Source organism: Phocoena sinus, chromosome 2, assembly GCF_008692025.1.
Source record: "Phocoena sinus isolate mPhoSin1 chromosome 2, mPhoSin1.pri, whole genome shotgun sequence".
Classification (NCBI taxonomy): Eukaryota; Metazoa; Chordata; class Mammalia; order Artiodactyla; family Phocoenidae; genus Phocoena; species Phocoena sinus.
In genome coordinates, this window is record NC_045764.1 from 101,486,632 (window position 1) to 101,503,582 (window position 16,951).

General features: G+C 43.8%; 2 protein-coding genes, 1 long non-coding RNA gene, 1 other non-coding gene and 1 pseudogene across 4 annotated transcripts; 4 read left to right on the forward strand and 1 right to left on the reverse strand.

Annotated features, from left to right (window-relative positions):
* LOC116748593 overlaps nucleotides 1-1,767 on the forward strand; it is a 25,218-nt pseudogene extending 23,451 nt beyond the window's left edge.
* On the forward strand, nucleotides 644-715 carry TRNAP-UGG. Its single transcript has one exon. It is a non-coding gene; the product is annotated as a tRNA-Pro (tRNA).
* On the forward strand, nucleotides 1,105-15,533 carry RNASE4 (ribonuclease A family member 4). Its single transcript, XM_032623082.1, has 2 exons — nucleotides 1,105-1,269; nucleotides 14,258-15,533. The coding sequence occupies exon 2, from the start codon at nucleotides 14,275-14,277 to the stop codon at nucleotides 14,716-14,718; it is 444 nt and encodes a 147-aa protein (XP_032478973.1). The 5' UTR covers nucleotides 1,105-1,269; nucleotides 14,258-14,274; the 3' UTR covers nucleotides 14,719-15,533.
* ANG (angiogenin) lies at nucleotides 1,139-10,812 on the forward strand. The gene is made up of 2 exons (XM_032623083.1): nucleotides 1,139-1,269; nucleotides 10,211-10,812. The coding sequence occupies exon 2, from the start codon at nucleotides 10,229-10,231 to the stop codon at nucleotides 10,664-10,666; it is 438 nt and encodes a 145-aa protein (XP_032478974.1). The 5' UTR covers nucleotides 1,139-1,269; nucleotides 10,211-10,228; the 3' UTR covers nucleotides 10,667-10,812.
* LOC116749103 lies at nucleotides 3,268-10,201 on the reverse strand. The gene is made up of 2 exons (XR_004348505.1): nucleotides 10,109-10,201; nucleotides 3,268-9,408 (listed from the first exon to the last, which is right to left on the reverse strand). It is a non-coding gene; the product is annotated as an uncharacterized LOC116749103 (long non-coding RNA).
* Nucleotides 15,534-16,951: the final 1,418 nt, after the last annotated feature.

Consider the following 16,951-nt stretch of genomic DNA (forward strand, 5'->3'; position numbering starts at 1 on the left):
TGGGATGAGACTGGGAGAGAGAATTCCAGACTGAGGAAACAATTTAAGCAGAGGTAGAGAGATGGAACATTTGATTCTCATTCTGGGAAACTGCAGGGGTCTGGACTTTATGAACACGCCCCAGACTGGTTCACCTCCAACAGATCAAAATACTGGCTCCCCGTATGTTGATGCCCATCAGTCCTGCCCCTAGGATTTTATACTCGCGCGAAGCAGTAGCAGCCCGGCAGATACATATCTTGTGCGTCTGTCCTGGGGCTCAGGACCCTACAATATTGCAATCGACCCCAGCTCGGGCCCTCAGGCTCCAACTCGGTTCTCTCCAGGCTCCCTCCAGGCTCCCCCTAGGCTGGAGCTCAAGGTTAGACTCCTCCCGGCGGGGCTTGCGGGACCACAGACAGGTGGCCTGGCGTCTGAAAAGCTGACTCTTCTCACCCCATCCGGCGTCTGGAGGCGTCCAGGACAAGGATCGAGGAGAATTAGCGAGGCTGGAGTCAGACGTGAGACTTCTTCAAGACGGAAGAGCTAAACAAAGCGAAAGGTAAATGTTACAACATAAGGTAAAACTCCAGAGCAGCCTGGCAGCCAATTGCTGACGGAGAAGTAAGGTTCAGAGGAAAAGTACATAAACTTTCGTCAGCGTGGCTCGTTGGTCTAGGGGTATGATTCTCGCTTTGGGTGCGAGAGGTCCCGGGTTCAAATCCCGGACGAGCCCTAATGGTTGAAACTTTTCCTTCCCCCTTCCAACCACTGAAAAAAAGCTCAGTTCTATACAAACTTTCCAGCGTTCTGAACTGTTCTACAAAAGAGAACAGTTCAACAAAAAAGATTATCTGTGCGGGGCCAAACTGCCTGGCTTCCTGGACTCTCGACAGCGGACGCTTGGGAGGGGTAACCTCGCTCCCGGGAGCAGGGAGCAGGGGCCAGGGTCCCGCCGTCTGCAGCCCCCACAGGCCGTGTCCTCACGGCCCCTGAGCGTCGGGCTCGAATCTCCAGGCTAGCTCCCAGTCCAGGCGGGGACCCACCCCCTCCGCCTGGGGGGGGGGCTGCTCTGATGCCTGCGTCGGAGGCGGGTCCTGGAGGAAGGCGCCTTCTCGGAGAAACTGGGCGGGGCCTCAACTACAAAAAGGCTCGCACCCCGACGCTCCTCTCCTCTTTGCGTTTCTACCGGCTCCCCGTCGTCCTCACAGGGAGGAAGAAGCGGGTGAGAAGCAAACACGTCTCTTTCCACCGTTCTACCTGTTTCTGCAGACTTGTTCTGAGGCCGAGGTGGGTTCACACTTCTCCTCCTCCAGCTCCATTTCCTCCATCTCCCCCCCCACCCGCCTCCTTTTTAGTAGTTTCATCAGGGGCGTTTGAGTCGAGGGAGTCGCCTCTTAGCAGAGGCAGTGTGGGGCTCGGTGGGGAGGCGTTTGCGTCACCGGACTGGAGGAGCTGAGGAATAGGAAGGAAGGTAAAAGTCCAGTTCTTGTAGAGTCAGAGATTCCCCATTCCGACTCAGATGCTTATTTTCCGCAGCTGAGTGGAGATGCCAGCGTGAAATGCCTGTTGCCTCGAACGTAGGCTCTAAGGGGGACCCCAGAATTGGTGAACCGAAGGAAATCCGGGGAGGCCTACACTTCCTCAAAACTAAGGATTCTTTTGCTTGGTACCCAGGATGATCGCCAGATTTATGAAACAGGTCTTGTCCGGTTTTTGCGACCGCAGCTGACACGTGGGAGCTCGTGTTTTCGTTTTCTGTTTACTCCTCTGTCTCCTCACCCTTAACCCACCTTCAGCCAGAGTTGAGACGTTCTTTGAGACATTGCCACCAACCTCTTCGCTAAGCTTTCTTAGTGGAACCTTGGGGTCCTCAGCTTTCTTACTCTGTGACAGCACATCAAATGGTAACAGCACAGGGCTTATTTAGGCAGGATGGTAAAAACAGTTTCAGCAGCATTCTGGGGGCCTGGGGAAATCTCAAGTGAGCTGTAGGGGAGCAGAATTTGCCACCCCAAACTATCTCTGTAGCATATTATTTTAACCTGGTTATTTCCTAAGAAACAGCAGACAAGGGGAAAATCCAGAAAGCCTAGTAGGAGTTAACTTTTTGTAGTAAGAAACATTTACATTTATTAGGGAAATCTCCATTTGTAAGAGTGTCTCCCTCGCTGTACCTGGAAGAGGATGACCAAATATCTACAAACTCTTGCCTGTTGGAGAAGGCAAAGACTTCAGTTTGCATCACAACCCTACTTTTTACTGCGCTTTTCCTGGTACCCTAACATAACTGACTCTCCCCACCCTCAACATCCTTTTTTGCCTCGAGGGGAGGATGGTATTTAAAGAGAGGCTTCTGCTATTTTGGCGAGTTACTCAGTTTTCCTGGGTCTCTCTAATGTGTCCATGATTTTAAACATCTGTTTGATTTTTTCCTGTCAATCTGTCTCATGTCAATTTGATTCTTAAACCAGCCAGAAGAACCTGGAAGGGTGGAAGAAAATGTCCTCTTCCCCAACAGAGCCAAGACCTTTCCTGTGTCATCGGGAACCTCACAATCAAGTCATAAATGTAATCACTAGAGACCCAAGTGACATAATTATCTGAATAGCACATGGCTAACTTCCCAGAAGCAGCCAGAGGTATTCAAAGAGCCACTGGACTACACAGCTACTAACTAGTTAGTGCAGAAGGATAAGACACTTTATATTTCAAGCAACTTTTTAACAGATAATGGGGGTGTTAAAATATTTTGGGAATATATGGAAATATCCAAAGTAGTTTTCTCTTAAACAGCAACTTTTCATTGGCACCTTTAAAATGATCTTTGATTTCCTAGAAATTACTAGTGTGGACTGTGAAGGCTGTGTGGTGCAGTGGGAAGCTTCTAGTCCCTGGAACTGCAAATATTCACTGGGCGATACATGTTCTTTTTTCGTTCCTGGTTCCTCATCTGTAAAACGAGGGGTTGATAGATAGTCTCTGAGGTCCCTCTTCTAATTCCGACTGTAGGATGTTGGTAACATGACTCTTATAGGAAAGAAGGTACTCCAGTAATATGGAGAAAAACTATAGTTTGGCAGAGAGGCTGGGGAAAATCATTCTAGGAAAAGAGGAATGGCTCTGGCTTTGTTGAAAGAGCAGATGTGAGCTTATAAGCAGTCAAAACTAAGGGCTTTGCCGAGTTACTGTTGTAAGCATTTGCCAGTGTGATTCATAAATTAAAGTAGTTGGCCAAGAAAGTGGACCACAGCAGGCCAGTGAAACCTCTCTTTAGTTTTTATTTAATCTTTATTTGAGCAAAGAACAATCTCTGTAAACAGCTATTCTCCAAACACATTGAAATACCTGGGAAAGAGCAAATGGGCACAGAACAAGGGTTTGTTGAAAATGGAATGTTTAATGTTTGTCTTTGTTTGGAAATAGAGGTGGGTCAGCTGGACTTTGTCCCCATCCTCCCTCAATCAATAGTGTCCCCTACTTCTCGGAGGTAGAGGTGTGACCCTTATTTCCATGTGGACGTCATCCTCTTTTAACCATTACTTCTGTTACTAAATAAGTTTCATGCTTTAGATTACTTATAATGCCTAATACAATGTAAGTGCTATGTAACCAGTTGCTGGGGCACAGCAACTTAAAAATTTTGCTTTTTGGAAGTTTCTAGAATTTATTTTCAAATGTTTTCGATCCATAGTTGGTTGAATCCGAGGATGGGGAACCTGTGGATGTGGAGCGTTGACTGTAGTTCCTCATTATAAGTATTTTGAGTAAACACTTAGATGCATTTTAATGAAATAGTAAAACTTTCTTTTTTAATTTTTTCCAAAATCTTATATTCTGTTTCATCATAACTTCATTGGGCCAAGGTGAAAAGAAAAACAATTCGAATGAAAGCAATCATTCACCATTCACCAGCTGACTTTTGGCATTGTCAGCTCTATGGACAAGTTGTGAAAAGGTTGTCGAGTGAAACCCCAGAGGAAGAGAAAGGACTTGGCTGTGTTCAGAGGCTGAAGGCTGCCCCCCAGCACTACTGCATAACTCTAAAATCAGAGGCTGATCTGTTTGTGTGAGTTGGTGCTTGCACTGGTGTTTCAGGCCATGGGACTGTATGTGCTCGATTTTGGAGTGGAGTATCTAATCTCTGCTTTTAGGCGATTTATCAGACTAGGGTGGGGTTGTGTTGATCAAGTCATCTTGATCCCCACAGACTGTGGGAGTTGGCTGCTGCTTCCTGGTCCAGGACTGCTGAGGCAATCAGGGTGTCAGCAGTGGGTCTGGCAGCCTTCTCCGCAACAAGTGACTGGTTTGATAAGTCTTTTTTTTTTTTTTTTTTGGCCGCATGAAGCATCACGTAAGATCTTATTTCCCCAACCAGGGATGGAACCCTTGCCCCCTGCATTGGAAAGAGGAGTCTTAACCACTGGACTGCCAGGGAAGTCCTGATAACTTTTTTTTTAATCATTTACTTGTATTAATAAATCTGAACTCACTACTAAAAGAAAAAGATCATCAGATTGAATCACAAAGCAAAACCCAGCTGTGTGGTTTGTAATGGCTGATAACTTTTTAAAACTCAGTTCTTCAGTTTGTGTTTAAAAAGTGATGTGTGATTAATTTACGGTAGGTGCCCCTCTCAAACAGTGTGTTTGCCCATAAAAGGAAAGTGAGTGTTTGGGCACGTCGTTAGAGCCAGTAGAGCCCCACATCCCGCTACTGCTCTTTGCTCTGTTAAAAACCAAAATTCAACGGAGTAAATTTGAAGACCTCATTGACTTTGTTGAACGATTCACAAATGGGGCAGCATCTCATCTAGTAGATAAGAGGTGCTCTGAGGAGCTCTTCAATGGAAGGCTTTTATAGTCAGAAGCTGGATGAGGCAAGAAAGTTATTAGCAAAAGAAAAAGAAAGGGCTGTTTCAGTCAAGGGCCCCTGCTGTTTGATTTCAGAGTTTCCTCATAAGAAAAACTGGCTTACATAATACCCACCTCACACAGTCTCGGTGATGGTTAAATGTAATCATGTATATGAGCGCTTCATAGAGTGAAAGGTAACACGGATTATTATAATTATTATGATGATTTCAAGTGCATTTGTTTTACTGATAGGCAGCCTGTCTTCAGTTGACACCTAAAATACAGGGAGACTGAAAACTTGGAGGTGGGTGGATGACAATAGAAGGCTGAGGATTTTTAAGAAGATGACAGTGTCCTAGATCCAACATCAGTGAAGGTGGGTGCTGAGGGTTTGTGAAATAGTTGGCCTCCTGCTGCTACCTGATATTTGAAACCATAGGATCTATAAGTGATCCTGGTGACCTTCAGTCCACTTTCTATGCAGGCAACGAATCCACTTTGTGAGTGGATGCAATGTCAGTGTTGCACTGATGGCGGAGATAATCAAGTTTACAACTGTGTTACAAGGAACAGAAGATTGAGTGCACAGTTAGTCATTTGTGGACAGGTAAACAAGAAAGGAAAGAGAAGCCCAGGACATATGATAAGGATATTTCCGAGGGTTAGTAAGGGTTAGTAGCTGGGAGGTTGAGGTCAAAGGCAGGGTGCTAAGAGCTGTCATATAAGCTTCTCTGGAAGTGCTTTCCTGGTTCTGTGAAACCTACTTAGCACCCTGAGACCCCATCTCACTCTGCAGGCTTCTTCTGAGGCAGTTCTTAGAGCTGGCCCAAGAAACGACATCTTCTGGATCCAGATCATTGCATGGCAACAACGAAACCTCGGTCCTGTCCTGGGCAAAAGTGAGAACCACGATGTCAGGAAAAGCAACTTTGGGACAAGAGGCCATGTTTATCAAACTTTGCCTCTGGAACAAATCTCTAATCTATTCAGGTGGATTGATAGTTGGCCGGGTCATGCCCAGGGAAGAGGTGAATGACTCTCATTGTTTGTCCAAGAGCAGGGTCCTTGGTTTGCCTGTCTCTGCAGAATTGGGGATTTTTAGATCTAGTCTCCCCACCCTGTTCATCTGATCACTATATAATGAGAACCAAGAGGGGCCTCCAGGTTCACACAGCTGGAACCCATCTCCAGGAACAAACAGCTGGAACCTCTCTTCAGTTGGAGGGAAACTTCCAGGTTTTTGTAAGATTCTTCCACCTGGGTAATCCGTTGTTTTATTTATTTACTTGTTTGTTTATATACTATTTTTAGCTGTCCATCTATTTCAGTGAAACTATTTCCCCCCTTTTAAAGCCTCTGGGCCCAAGCTCATGAATTAAGAAGAAAATGAATTAGATTCCAAAGTTTAAAAGGAAAACAGATTTCTTTGGGGGATATTCTATATCAGGGGTCCGCAACCCCTGGGCTGTGGACGGGTAGCAGTCCGCGGCCTGTTAGGAACTGGGCCGCAGAGCAGCAGGTGAGCGGCGGGGCGCGCAAAGCTCCATCCGCCACTCCCCATCGCTTGCCTTACCGCCTGAACCATCGCCCCACCCACGTCCGTGGAAAAATTGTCTTCCTCAAAACCGGTCCCTGGTGCCAAAATGGTTGGAGACCACTGTCCTATATGTAGATAAAGGGAAATTAGTGCGATTAGGAGCAAGTGGAGGTTTAGGAGAGACTCCTAAATTGTGATAAAATCCCCAAAGATTTGGGAAAGCTGTTTGCTGAAGGGCATCCGGAACCCCCCCCCCCCCCGCACCATATAGGCATTGTATGTGGCTTAACAAGAAAAGAAAACAAAATATATTTTTAGCTCTGTTTTCTTTTCTTTTTCGATATTTATTTATTTGGCTGCGCTGGGTCTTAGCTACAGCACATGAGATCTGAGATCTTCGTTGCAGCATGTAGGATCTTTCAGTTGCGACCTTCGAACTTAGTTGGCACGTGGGATCTAATCTAGTTCCCTGACCAGGGATGGAACCTAGGTCCCCTGCTCTGGGAGCGCAGAGTCAGCCACTGGACCACCAGTGAAGTCCCAGCTCTGTTTTCTTATAACCTTCCCTGATAATTTCTTTCCTTAAGAAAGTTTTGGGGGAATTCCCTAGTGGTCCAGCGGTTAGGACTCTGCGCTTTCACTGCGGAGGGCATGGGTCCAATCCCTAGTCAGGGAGCTAAGGTCCCACAGGCCGTGCAGTGCGGCCAAAAAAAAGAAAGAAAGTTTTGGGTGCTCTTTGAAAGCAAAGTGGGACACATCCCAAGATCAAAAGAAGGTACACTGACCATAGTTACTCATCATTAAAGGTCAAGGTAATTCCCTGGTGCATAAAGTTTGGTGGATCCCTTGAATACAAAATATTGCCTGTGGGGAGAGGAAGAGAATGTTAATTTTTATAAAGACCAAGGGATTGGTTTGAGACAGAGGATAAAGTTAGTCTAAAGAACATTTGGAACAAATTCCACTGACACTTATGTGCTTGGGTCTAGAAGGATATGTGTAAATGAGTCTGACCACCCTTGACCAAATGTGAGGCTCTGCACCCTTGGCCTAGGCAGATTCACTTCTGGACCACAAACAATCTCTTATTTGTTTTCTTCCAATTCCCTTTTACCTCTCTTTTTGGGAAATTGAGAATTGCATATATGCTTGTGGAAGGTATGAGTGGGGGGAGCAGATGTTAGATAGTGGTGACCACTCTCACCAGTGGTGTGTATTTGCTGGGATTTGGTTTCTGGATGTCTCAGGGAGTCAAGATTACAATAAGCCTGAGCAAACTTTAGCTGAGTTGTTATAGAACGAATGTGCAAATTTTGTAAGTCAGAAACAAAGATATTCCTTTACCTCCGCAGATTGGTACATGAGGACCTTCAACCTCTCAACAAACAAGTGGCTTTTTAGGGTGACAAGCCCTGAGGTAGGGTCAGTCCAGTGCCTTAACTAGAAGTGGTATGGGCTGGACTTACACACCGAGCCTTCAGGGATGTTGCATACCAGTGAGATTGGGCTGCAGACCATCCTATCATCTCTTTCTTCCAGCTGGTCCCTTGTGCTACCAACTAAACTTATACAAACTTATCTTTACAATTCCATGGTCACTGGACTTTTGCTAGTGAAACTAGAGAGGCTCTCTTATGCTTTATGAGAACCAGGGAATTTCAAACTTTTCGAGCTAGCAACTCTCATTTTATAGATGAACAAATTTAGGCCTGGAGAAGAAAATGAAGTCAGTCATTAAAAAAAATTATTATTGGGGGTCTACTGTGAGGCAGGTAGTATAATACAAGGTGAATAATATGAGCCCTGCCCACCTGTAGATTATGCACCAGTAGGAAACACTGAGAAGTAAACAGGTGATTGTTCGCTCAGATCCCATGAATAATGGTTTTGGAATGGCACCCATGAAACCTGACAAGAGGTAAATCTTTATTTTGTGATATCCTTGTGGGCATATACTGAGCTTTGTGACTTTTGCTTTGACACTGGTGAGCTGTCCTTGGGCTTAATATCTAAAGCATAGAGTGTTTGGACAGAAACTGTAGACAGGCCTGCCAGCTCACACCCCCTTCGGTGAACAGCAATATCCCCTGTACAATACTGGCACCTCCTACAAGACCCACTGTTTTCTCTACAGCGTGGGAGACAGCATTCCTATCCACCACTGCCACCTAATGACTCTTTTGGGTACTACCAGCTCAGGTTCTACTTCCAGATTTTTGGACTCTCGGATTCTGGCCTCTGCTCCCTGTGTGACCTTTATTAAGGACCCTTCCAACCTTGACAGCCTGCCATTCTACAATTGCCTGTGACATTAGAAGGCAATATTTGTCCATAGCAGAGCAAGAGACTTAACTGATTACAATTCAAGAAAACTTTGTCTTCCAAAAAACTAGAAAGAGAAAACACACCCAGGAGACTGAAAAGCACAATGTAAATGTAAAGAGCTTGGCGCATGGGGAGCATGGCAGCCCAGCAGCTGTGATGGAGCAGCTGCCATGTAGGACTACTTGTTATTCTTTTAGGTGTGACTCTTCCAATCATGTACCACTTGCTTGCTAACCTCCCAAGAACACACTTTTGCTGCTGCTATTACAGATCATACTCTTATGTGCTTAATGGAAACCTTTTCAGTGACTATTTCTTTATTTCATAATTGAGGAATGACTTAGTGTATAATTTGGTAATTCTTTGGCAGTATACCAAATTTGTCTACAGTTATGATAAAACAGACAAGGTAGTGAAATGCCCCATAAAAGTGATTCAAACTACCACGAGGGCATGACTGTCTCTCTCTCTGAGCCCTTTTGTGTGTCTATCCACATGTACTGTACTCTTTTTCCTCCTAATAAACACTTTACTTGCTTCACTAAAAAAAAAAGGAAGAAAGAGAGGTCATTTCGCTCACCCTGTCACATGCCTTCACGTCTAACCAGCAGAACCCCGAGTCCTCTTGTCTTTCTAGAGCCACAGTTGTACTCCCAGGGCTGGTTAGCATCACTACAGGTTCAGTGCTACAACCTGTGGCCTCTTTAAGGGCTACAAAAATATTTAATACGAAAATATGTTTATTGACTTACACACAAGAAAAGCACAGTATAAAAATTAATTTAATATCCATGACACTCTACCATTTATTATTTTTTAAATAAATTATTTGTTTATTTTTGGTTGCATTGGGTCTTTGTTGCTGCGCACAGGCTTTTCTCTAGTTGAGGTGAGTGGAGACTACTCTTCGTTGTGGTACACAGCCTTCTCATGGCGGTGGCTTCTCTTGTCGTGGAGCATGGGCTGTGGGCACGTGGGCTTCAGTAGTTGTGGCACGTGGGCTCAGTAGTTGTGGCGCACGGGCTTAGTTGCTCCGTGGCATGTGGGATCTAACCCATGTTCCCTGTGTTGGCAGGTGGATTCTTAACCACTGTGCCATCTGGGGAGTCCAAGACTTGGTGTGTCTTAATGGTCTTTGTGTTCCAGGACCTAGCACGGTGACTGGTACCCAGTAGGGGCTTATGTAGTGTTTGTTATTAAATTAGTTAATATGAATTAAAGAGTGTGAATGGATTTTGTAATGCTACAACTGGTAGAAACGTAAATTTTCAGGGATAGGAAAGAGAGGTTGGGGCTGGAAGGTGTGTTCAGGAAACTTTTAAATAGACTTTCCAAAGGAATCGATAGACAAGACATATGAGACTAATGGGGAAAGGAAAAGAAAAAGATATGCTTAGGTGACGGATGATACCTGATTTATGATGCCCTGTCAGAGGGAAAGGTCCCTGTCCTTTTAGCCTAATTTGGCAAGGCTATTCTGTGCCCCTACTGCATCTCCTTTTCCTCTTGGTAGGAGCTTTTGTTGAAAGAGATGGTGATGTTCCTGAGACCCCTGTTTTTCGTCTTCATGCTGGGTCTGACCCCACTGACCCTGGCTCAGGGTGACCGCAAATACAGACACTTCCTGTCCCAGCACTATGATCGCCAACCAACGGGCCGGGATGACAGATACTGTGAAAGCATGATGAGGAGGCGAGACCTGATCAATCCCTGCAAAGACGTCAACACCTTTATTCATGGCAGCATGAATGACATCAAGGGCATCTGTGAAGATAAGAATGGAAAAGCTTACGGCGATCTCAGAATAAGCAAGTCTCCCTTCCAGATCACCACTTGCAAGCATAGAGGAGGGTCCCCCCGGCCTCCATGCCGGTACAGAGCCACACGAGGGTACAGAGTCATTGCTATTGCCTGTGAAAATGACTGGCCCACCCACTTTGATGAGTCCTTTATCCTTTCAGGGCAGTAGCCTAGAGCTGGCTCTGCTCTTTTTTCCTTGCATTTCCCCCTCTTACTGTAGCAACATTCATTGCTAGGAATCCAGAAAATGAGCTGCTGATCTTTTGTTTTCTTGTTTTACAATATGCTTAATAAATAAAAACGTCTCTGAAATCAGTAAAAATCAAAGTCTTCTCACTGATTCTTGGTCTATTGATCTTTCCCTATTTTCTCTATTCAGCTGTCCCCTGAGAGGGTTGGATGGGATAGAAATGCCTTTTTCCTTATCAGTCAGTTCCTTATCAGGCATTAAGGAGGTGGACTTTACCTTTCCGTGAAGGTAAGGATGTTAAATTCATCTTACAGAGATTGCTGGGAAAATTCCAGGGCTCAAGGCCACTAAGCAGAATTTTTAGGAGAAGCAAATTGTTTTTCTGTCACCTTTCATAAGCCAGTATTCCTTTTACAAATGTTAAGCCCTAGGAAGAAGAGTTTAGGACTAAATACCAACAGATTAATTACACTCTCTCTCTTTCACACACACACACACATACACACACACATTTGTAATCCTGCATGAATACCAAAATCCATTCAGGGTAGCCACTCTTACCCTAAGCAGGAAGTAATTTGATATTGCTTTGAATGGAACACTGCCAGGATATTCTCATGGTTATTTTATATAAAGATCAAAAAATTGATTGCTATAATCATTTTCTCTTTAATCTTTTACTTTATCAACTGACGTCTGGCAACTCTGAGGTCTTGGGGAGGTCATAGAAAGATTCCAAGCTTATCCTTTATTCTTCAACTTGATATGTTTTCAAGTAAATACAAACTTAGGTTAACAATCTCTGTAAAATATGCTAATTAATCCATGGGTTCAGTGGTTAACTTCCTGTTCCCTAATCTCATCCACAGATACCTGGATATTTTATTTAGAAAGTACTTAATAAATTACGGTTATGTACCACGAGTTTTGCCATCTTATGAATGACTATAGTGGTCACAGTATTCCCCACGGTGGCCTCCCCTGCTGCCTACATGCCCTCAAATGGACCAAAAGCCCTGGCTCCTCAATACCTGGGTTATAGGCCAGTGTCCTGGTGCCACAGAGAGCCCACCCTCACTGAAAGTACTCAATTTATGGAGAAAAGGATGAAAAAGTACTCAATTTATGGAGGAAAGGATGAAAGGTTATGGGTACATACTCAACACATGAATATGTCTGCCTTGAATTCATCTATTTCAAAATTGAAAACATTGTCATTTCTTTCTGAAGTAGGGAGAAGGGTTTTCCAAACCTCCTTTATTAGAAAATTTGTCTTGGGACTTCCTTGGTGGCGCAGTGGTTAAGACTGCGACTGCCAATTCAGGGAACACGGATTCAATCCCTGGTCTGGGAAGATCCCGCATTCCTCGGAACAACGAAGCCCGTGTGCCACAACTACTGAGCCTGAGCTCTAGAGCCCCCGAGGTGCAACTACTGAGCCTGCGTGCTGCAACTACTGAAGCCTGTGCACCACCTAGAGCCCATGCTCTGTAACAAGAGAAGCCACCGCAATGAGAAGCCCACACACCGCAACGAAGAGTAGCACCCCACTCCCCGCAACTAGAGAAAGCCCGCGTGCAGCAACAAAGACTCAACACAGGAAAAAAAAAAAAAGTTCTGGAAATGTATAGTGTTAAAAAAAAAAAAGAAAGAAAGAAACTTTATCTTACTATAAAATCAAAAAACTCTTAGGAAGCAAGAAATTTCCAGAGTTTGGTAGACTATTTGGATTTTTTTTTTCTGGTTCTCCAACCAGGACTATCTCCCTAATATTAGGCAAAGGGGCTTCCAAACAGACTCTTGCCCACTCACGGTCTTGATGGGGAAAGTCAAAGGCATGGACCATTATTACATAGATCACATCACAGTTGTGAAAACTCACATCTCCAAACATCTACTTAGAGCATTATTATTGCATACCCTGCCCTGGTGTTAGGACAAATGACACTTTCCCAGGAAATCATGTGGCATTGGGATAGGGTTCTTCCTGACCTGCTGATGGAGCTAGCAGCTGAGTAGCCAACCCTAGTAGCTTTTGCTCTTGATCTCTTGTTCTCTCACAACCAAAGGTTGTTTAGAATGAAATGTTGAGTCACAGGCAAGTCATTTTATCTCAGGTCAATCATCTGAAGAATTGAAATCCTAATCCACTATGTTTTGTTGACTTCGCAAGGAAAAGAGAAGAAGCACCCCCAAATGTCAAGTCCTTTGAAGAATGGTGACATGAAAGAAAGAAAATTCCATGCACTTTGGAGAGGAAACATTTGTCTAGGGACATAGCATAAATTCTAGTAGCTGAAATATTTTGGCTTAAAAAGAGCCTTCTCATCTCTTGGGAATACAGACTCTCTACAAAGTAAGAGGGAGGGTGTCAATAATATGTACAATTCAGTTTAGTTGTTAGTGTATCAGATTGAGGGAACAAAGGAAACCAAGAGAAATGGAAATTGTAAAAATGGCCACTGCTGACATTTATTGAACACCTAACCGTAGGCTAGGCGTTGTGATAAGCACTTTACATTGATTTTATCATTTATTCTTCACAACGTTCCTAAGAAGTAGGTATTATTATTATTATGCTTATTCTACTTGTGAGGAAATATACTGAGAGAGGTTAAGTCATTTCCCCAAGGTCACACAGTTAGTGTGGCAGAACTAGGTCTTTGGGATCACAGTATCAAAGGAAGTTCTTACTGAGATTTGATGTATGCAGTGGAGAAAGCCTTTGGGGCAAGCTCTAAACAAAAGTGCGTGTTGGGAGGATTTAGGGATCATTTCATTTTCTGTTGTAGGTAGAATCTTGAGATGCACCCATTGATGTCTACATGGGACTTCTGTTCATAATGTTTTTCCATGTCTTGTTAAATCAGTTGGTTACTGTGGCTGAGGTCATGGGTTTGCTCTTGGATGAATAGTTTAATCTACTCTGTAGCTAGTCATCTTGCTAAACCATGTTGTTGGTCACAAAGAAGCAGGATGAGAGAAAGTAGACAGAACTGCGCAAAATTGGATTTGGGAAAAGCAACCCAAAGTACATTGTTGTGATGAAGCTCTTACCCAAGTGCCAAGTGTATCTTCAGAAGTTGTATCCAGTGGTCCTGGGGTTGAGGGGTAAATCGAACATCATTTTTTCCTGCCATCCTGCTTCCCACAACTCCTTCACTTCCCTCACTTCCCAACTCCATATCGCACATCTGCGGCATCAGACACAGGAATATGACATAGAGCTTCGTATCTTTCTGTGCACAGGCAAAAGGTGGTTGTGAACTTAGAAGCTGGCATTTAAAAGAATGATAGTTATGTTTGATCCTAATCATTATCGTTAAGGATAGGCTGTAGGTGGAATTAAGTGCAGGTCCCTCGTCAGCCGTTTAATCACTCACACGGGGTGATCCACCATCATGAAGCAGCCTCTTTGAAACAAAGGACAGTAGTAACCATATATATCAAACTAGGATTTCAGCTGGGGCTAACCCTTGGACTGCATGTGTAGAAAGTCCTTGCTGCTTTGGGTTGCTCACTTCCTGTTGAATCAGGGATGATTTTGCCTGCCCCTTGGTTTCTCTCTAGGCATCTCCAAGGTAGTGATGGCTCTCCAGACAACCCATGCATTACTTCTGCTCTTGCTGCTGACCCTGCTGGGGCTGGGGCTGGTACAGCCCTCCTATGGCCAGGATCGCATGTACCAACGATTCCTGCGGCAACACGTGGACCCTGATGTGACAGGAGGCAATGATGGCTACTGCAACTTGGTGATGCAAAGACGGAAGATGACTTCACATCAGTGCAAGCGCTTCAACACTTTCATTCATGAAGACCTTGGGAGCATTCATAGTATCTGCAGAACCTCCAATATTCAGTGCAAGAATGGCCGGATGAACTGCCATGAGGGTGTAGTGAAGGTCACAGATTGCAGGGAGACAGGAAGTTCCAGGGCTCCCAACTGCAGATACCGGGCCAAGGCCAGCACCAGACGTGTTGTCATTGCCTGTGAAGGTAACCCAGAGGTGCCTGTGCACTTTGATAAATAGATACCACCCAGCAGGGGTTATGGCCTAGCTGCTGGCCTTTAATGTACTCCTTAAATAACAATGAGTAATGCATTTGAGCTGTCCCAGGCTCTGTCTCCACTGCTTCTTTCTTTCCTTTTTTTTTTTTTTTTTGGTTCGTTATATAACCAATTCTGTTAAATACATTGCATGAAAGAGAAAGATGAGACATAAACTTATAATGAATCTGAGCTTTTCTATAATAAGCTTCCTTCTATAATATTGGTCAGCTTTGCTCTCTCTAATCTCATCCTCTGGAATTTAGTCATTACTTAGCACTTCAAGAATTTCAAGGTTCTTTCATCTAAGTTATCTCATTCTAATACCATAGCACCCTTGGGATGCTGCCGCTAGTGTTGCAATATACAAAAGCGCAAAGTTAAGAGATTTGCTAAGACCAAAAGGTTAGTAGAAAAGCTGAGACAAAAGTCTAGTTTACACGGTTACTAATCCAGGGCTTTTTCCACTTCATCACAAGGAATGTTTTGAAAATATCTGGTTTCTGTTCTTCCCAAATGTCAGCTGTTGGGGGGAAGCATTAAAAATTTGGAAATAGACACTGGCAACATGAGCGCTCTATCTGTATAATGCAGCAACCTTACTGTGTTTGGATCTAATAAGATCAAGAAATTATACAAGGGATTTTCTTTTCCTCTTCCCAAACTTTTGAGTCGCCCTAGTAAGTCAGAGTATTAAAATGTACTAGATCATTAAGACTCTTCCTGACTGAAAGATTTTTCAAGTCTTCCTTATAATAAAGGAAATGAGATACCTTCAATTCCAAGTATTTGAGAAGACTATAGTCTTGTGTGTAAGATTTTTTTTTTTCCCTCCTATCCTCTTTTAATTCTCCTCTAGTTTATAAACATGCACACGATTTAATATCCTCATAAACTCTGGCTCAAGACTAAAGCTCATCAGATCGATGACCATGACACAAAAAACGTTGTCTCATTTTCTCCAGAGAGAATGATTCCTCTCAAGACAATTCTCATACCCCTTCCTTCTCCCTTTAAATATTTAGGAGCAAATTGGGGGACAGAGATGTATAAAGACATTAACTGCTAAAGAAGGAAAGTGTGTGTGTGTGTGTGTGTGTGTGTGTGCGTGTGTGTGCGCGTGTGCGTGTGTGTGTGTGTATGTGAGAAAGGACTGAGCTGAAAGCATTTGAATTGTAGCAGACATATATTATTTATATTTAAGATGTACAACTTCATTTGGTATACATATACATTTTGAGATAATCACTATAATCAAGCTACCAAACATATCTATCATTTCACATGGTTACCCTTACGTGTGTGTGTATGATGAGAATCCATAGGCTTTACCCTGTTAGCACATTTTAAGTATACAGTACTGTATTGCCACCTGTTAAAAAACTTAGGGGCTCAAAAGAGGCCTCCCCAAGATGTGCTACTTTGGCATGTGGATTATTTTGAGCTAATGGCAGTGGAGACCCTGTTAACTCAAGAGAAACTACTGCCCCTCACTTAAGTTCCTAGAAGAATTTAAACTGGGGATTTTTCCCAGAAAAAGAGTTATTAGCAGACATAAAATGGATCGCTTTCTTAGCTTGCCACTTCACACATGAGTCCTAGGAGTGTCTCCCTCCTGCCTCTATATTCCTTGAGTCACTACTTGATTTAGATCTTCAGTAGATAACACTAAGTTGCTGGGAAGGGCTCAAGATGTATGGGCACATGATGGCCATCTTATCTTTTCTTAGAGTCACCTCTCAAATCCTCCATACCCAGGTGCCCAGAATTCTTGCCTTTTTACCCCCGCTCTTCACCCAAAGAACTAGAGTAGCTGGATTTACAGTGTCCTCTGAGACGCTCCCCGTCTAGACTATCAGCACACGATTCCCCGTTATTCAAGGAATACTTGACGTGAGCTAGGGTTTACAGTGCACCAGAGTTTCTGTAAATACCAACACGTCCGCATCTAATCCTGATGACATATTTCCCATTCAAAGAGAAGAAACAGGATGGCATTGCTACTCACATGCTTTGAAGACAAGTTCTGGTTATAAACTAAGCATTCTGACTATAGGACAGGAAAAAGAATTTTCCCTCTATCCTTCTAGGTTCTGAGACGTGGATGAGATCCCCCTGTAATAAGAGATAGATTAACAAGAGAAAATGTTGACCTAAAACAAACAGACTGCCAGTTATTTCTCCAGCAAAAAATAGGTTTATTTGGGATCAGCAAA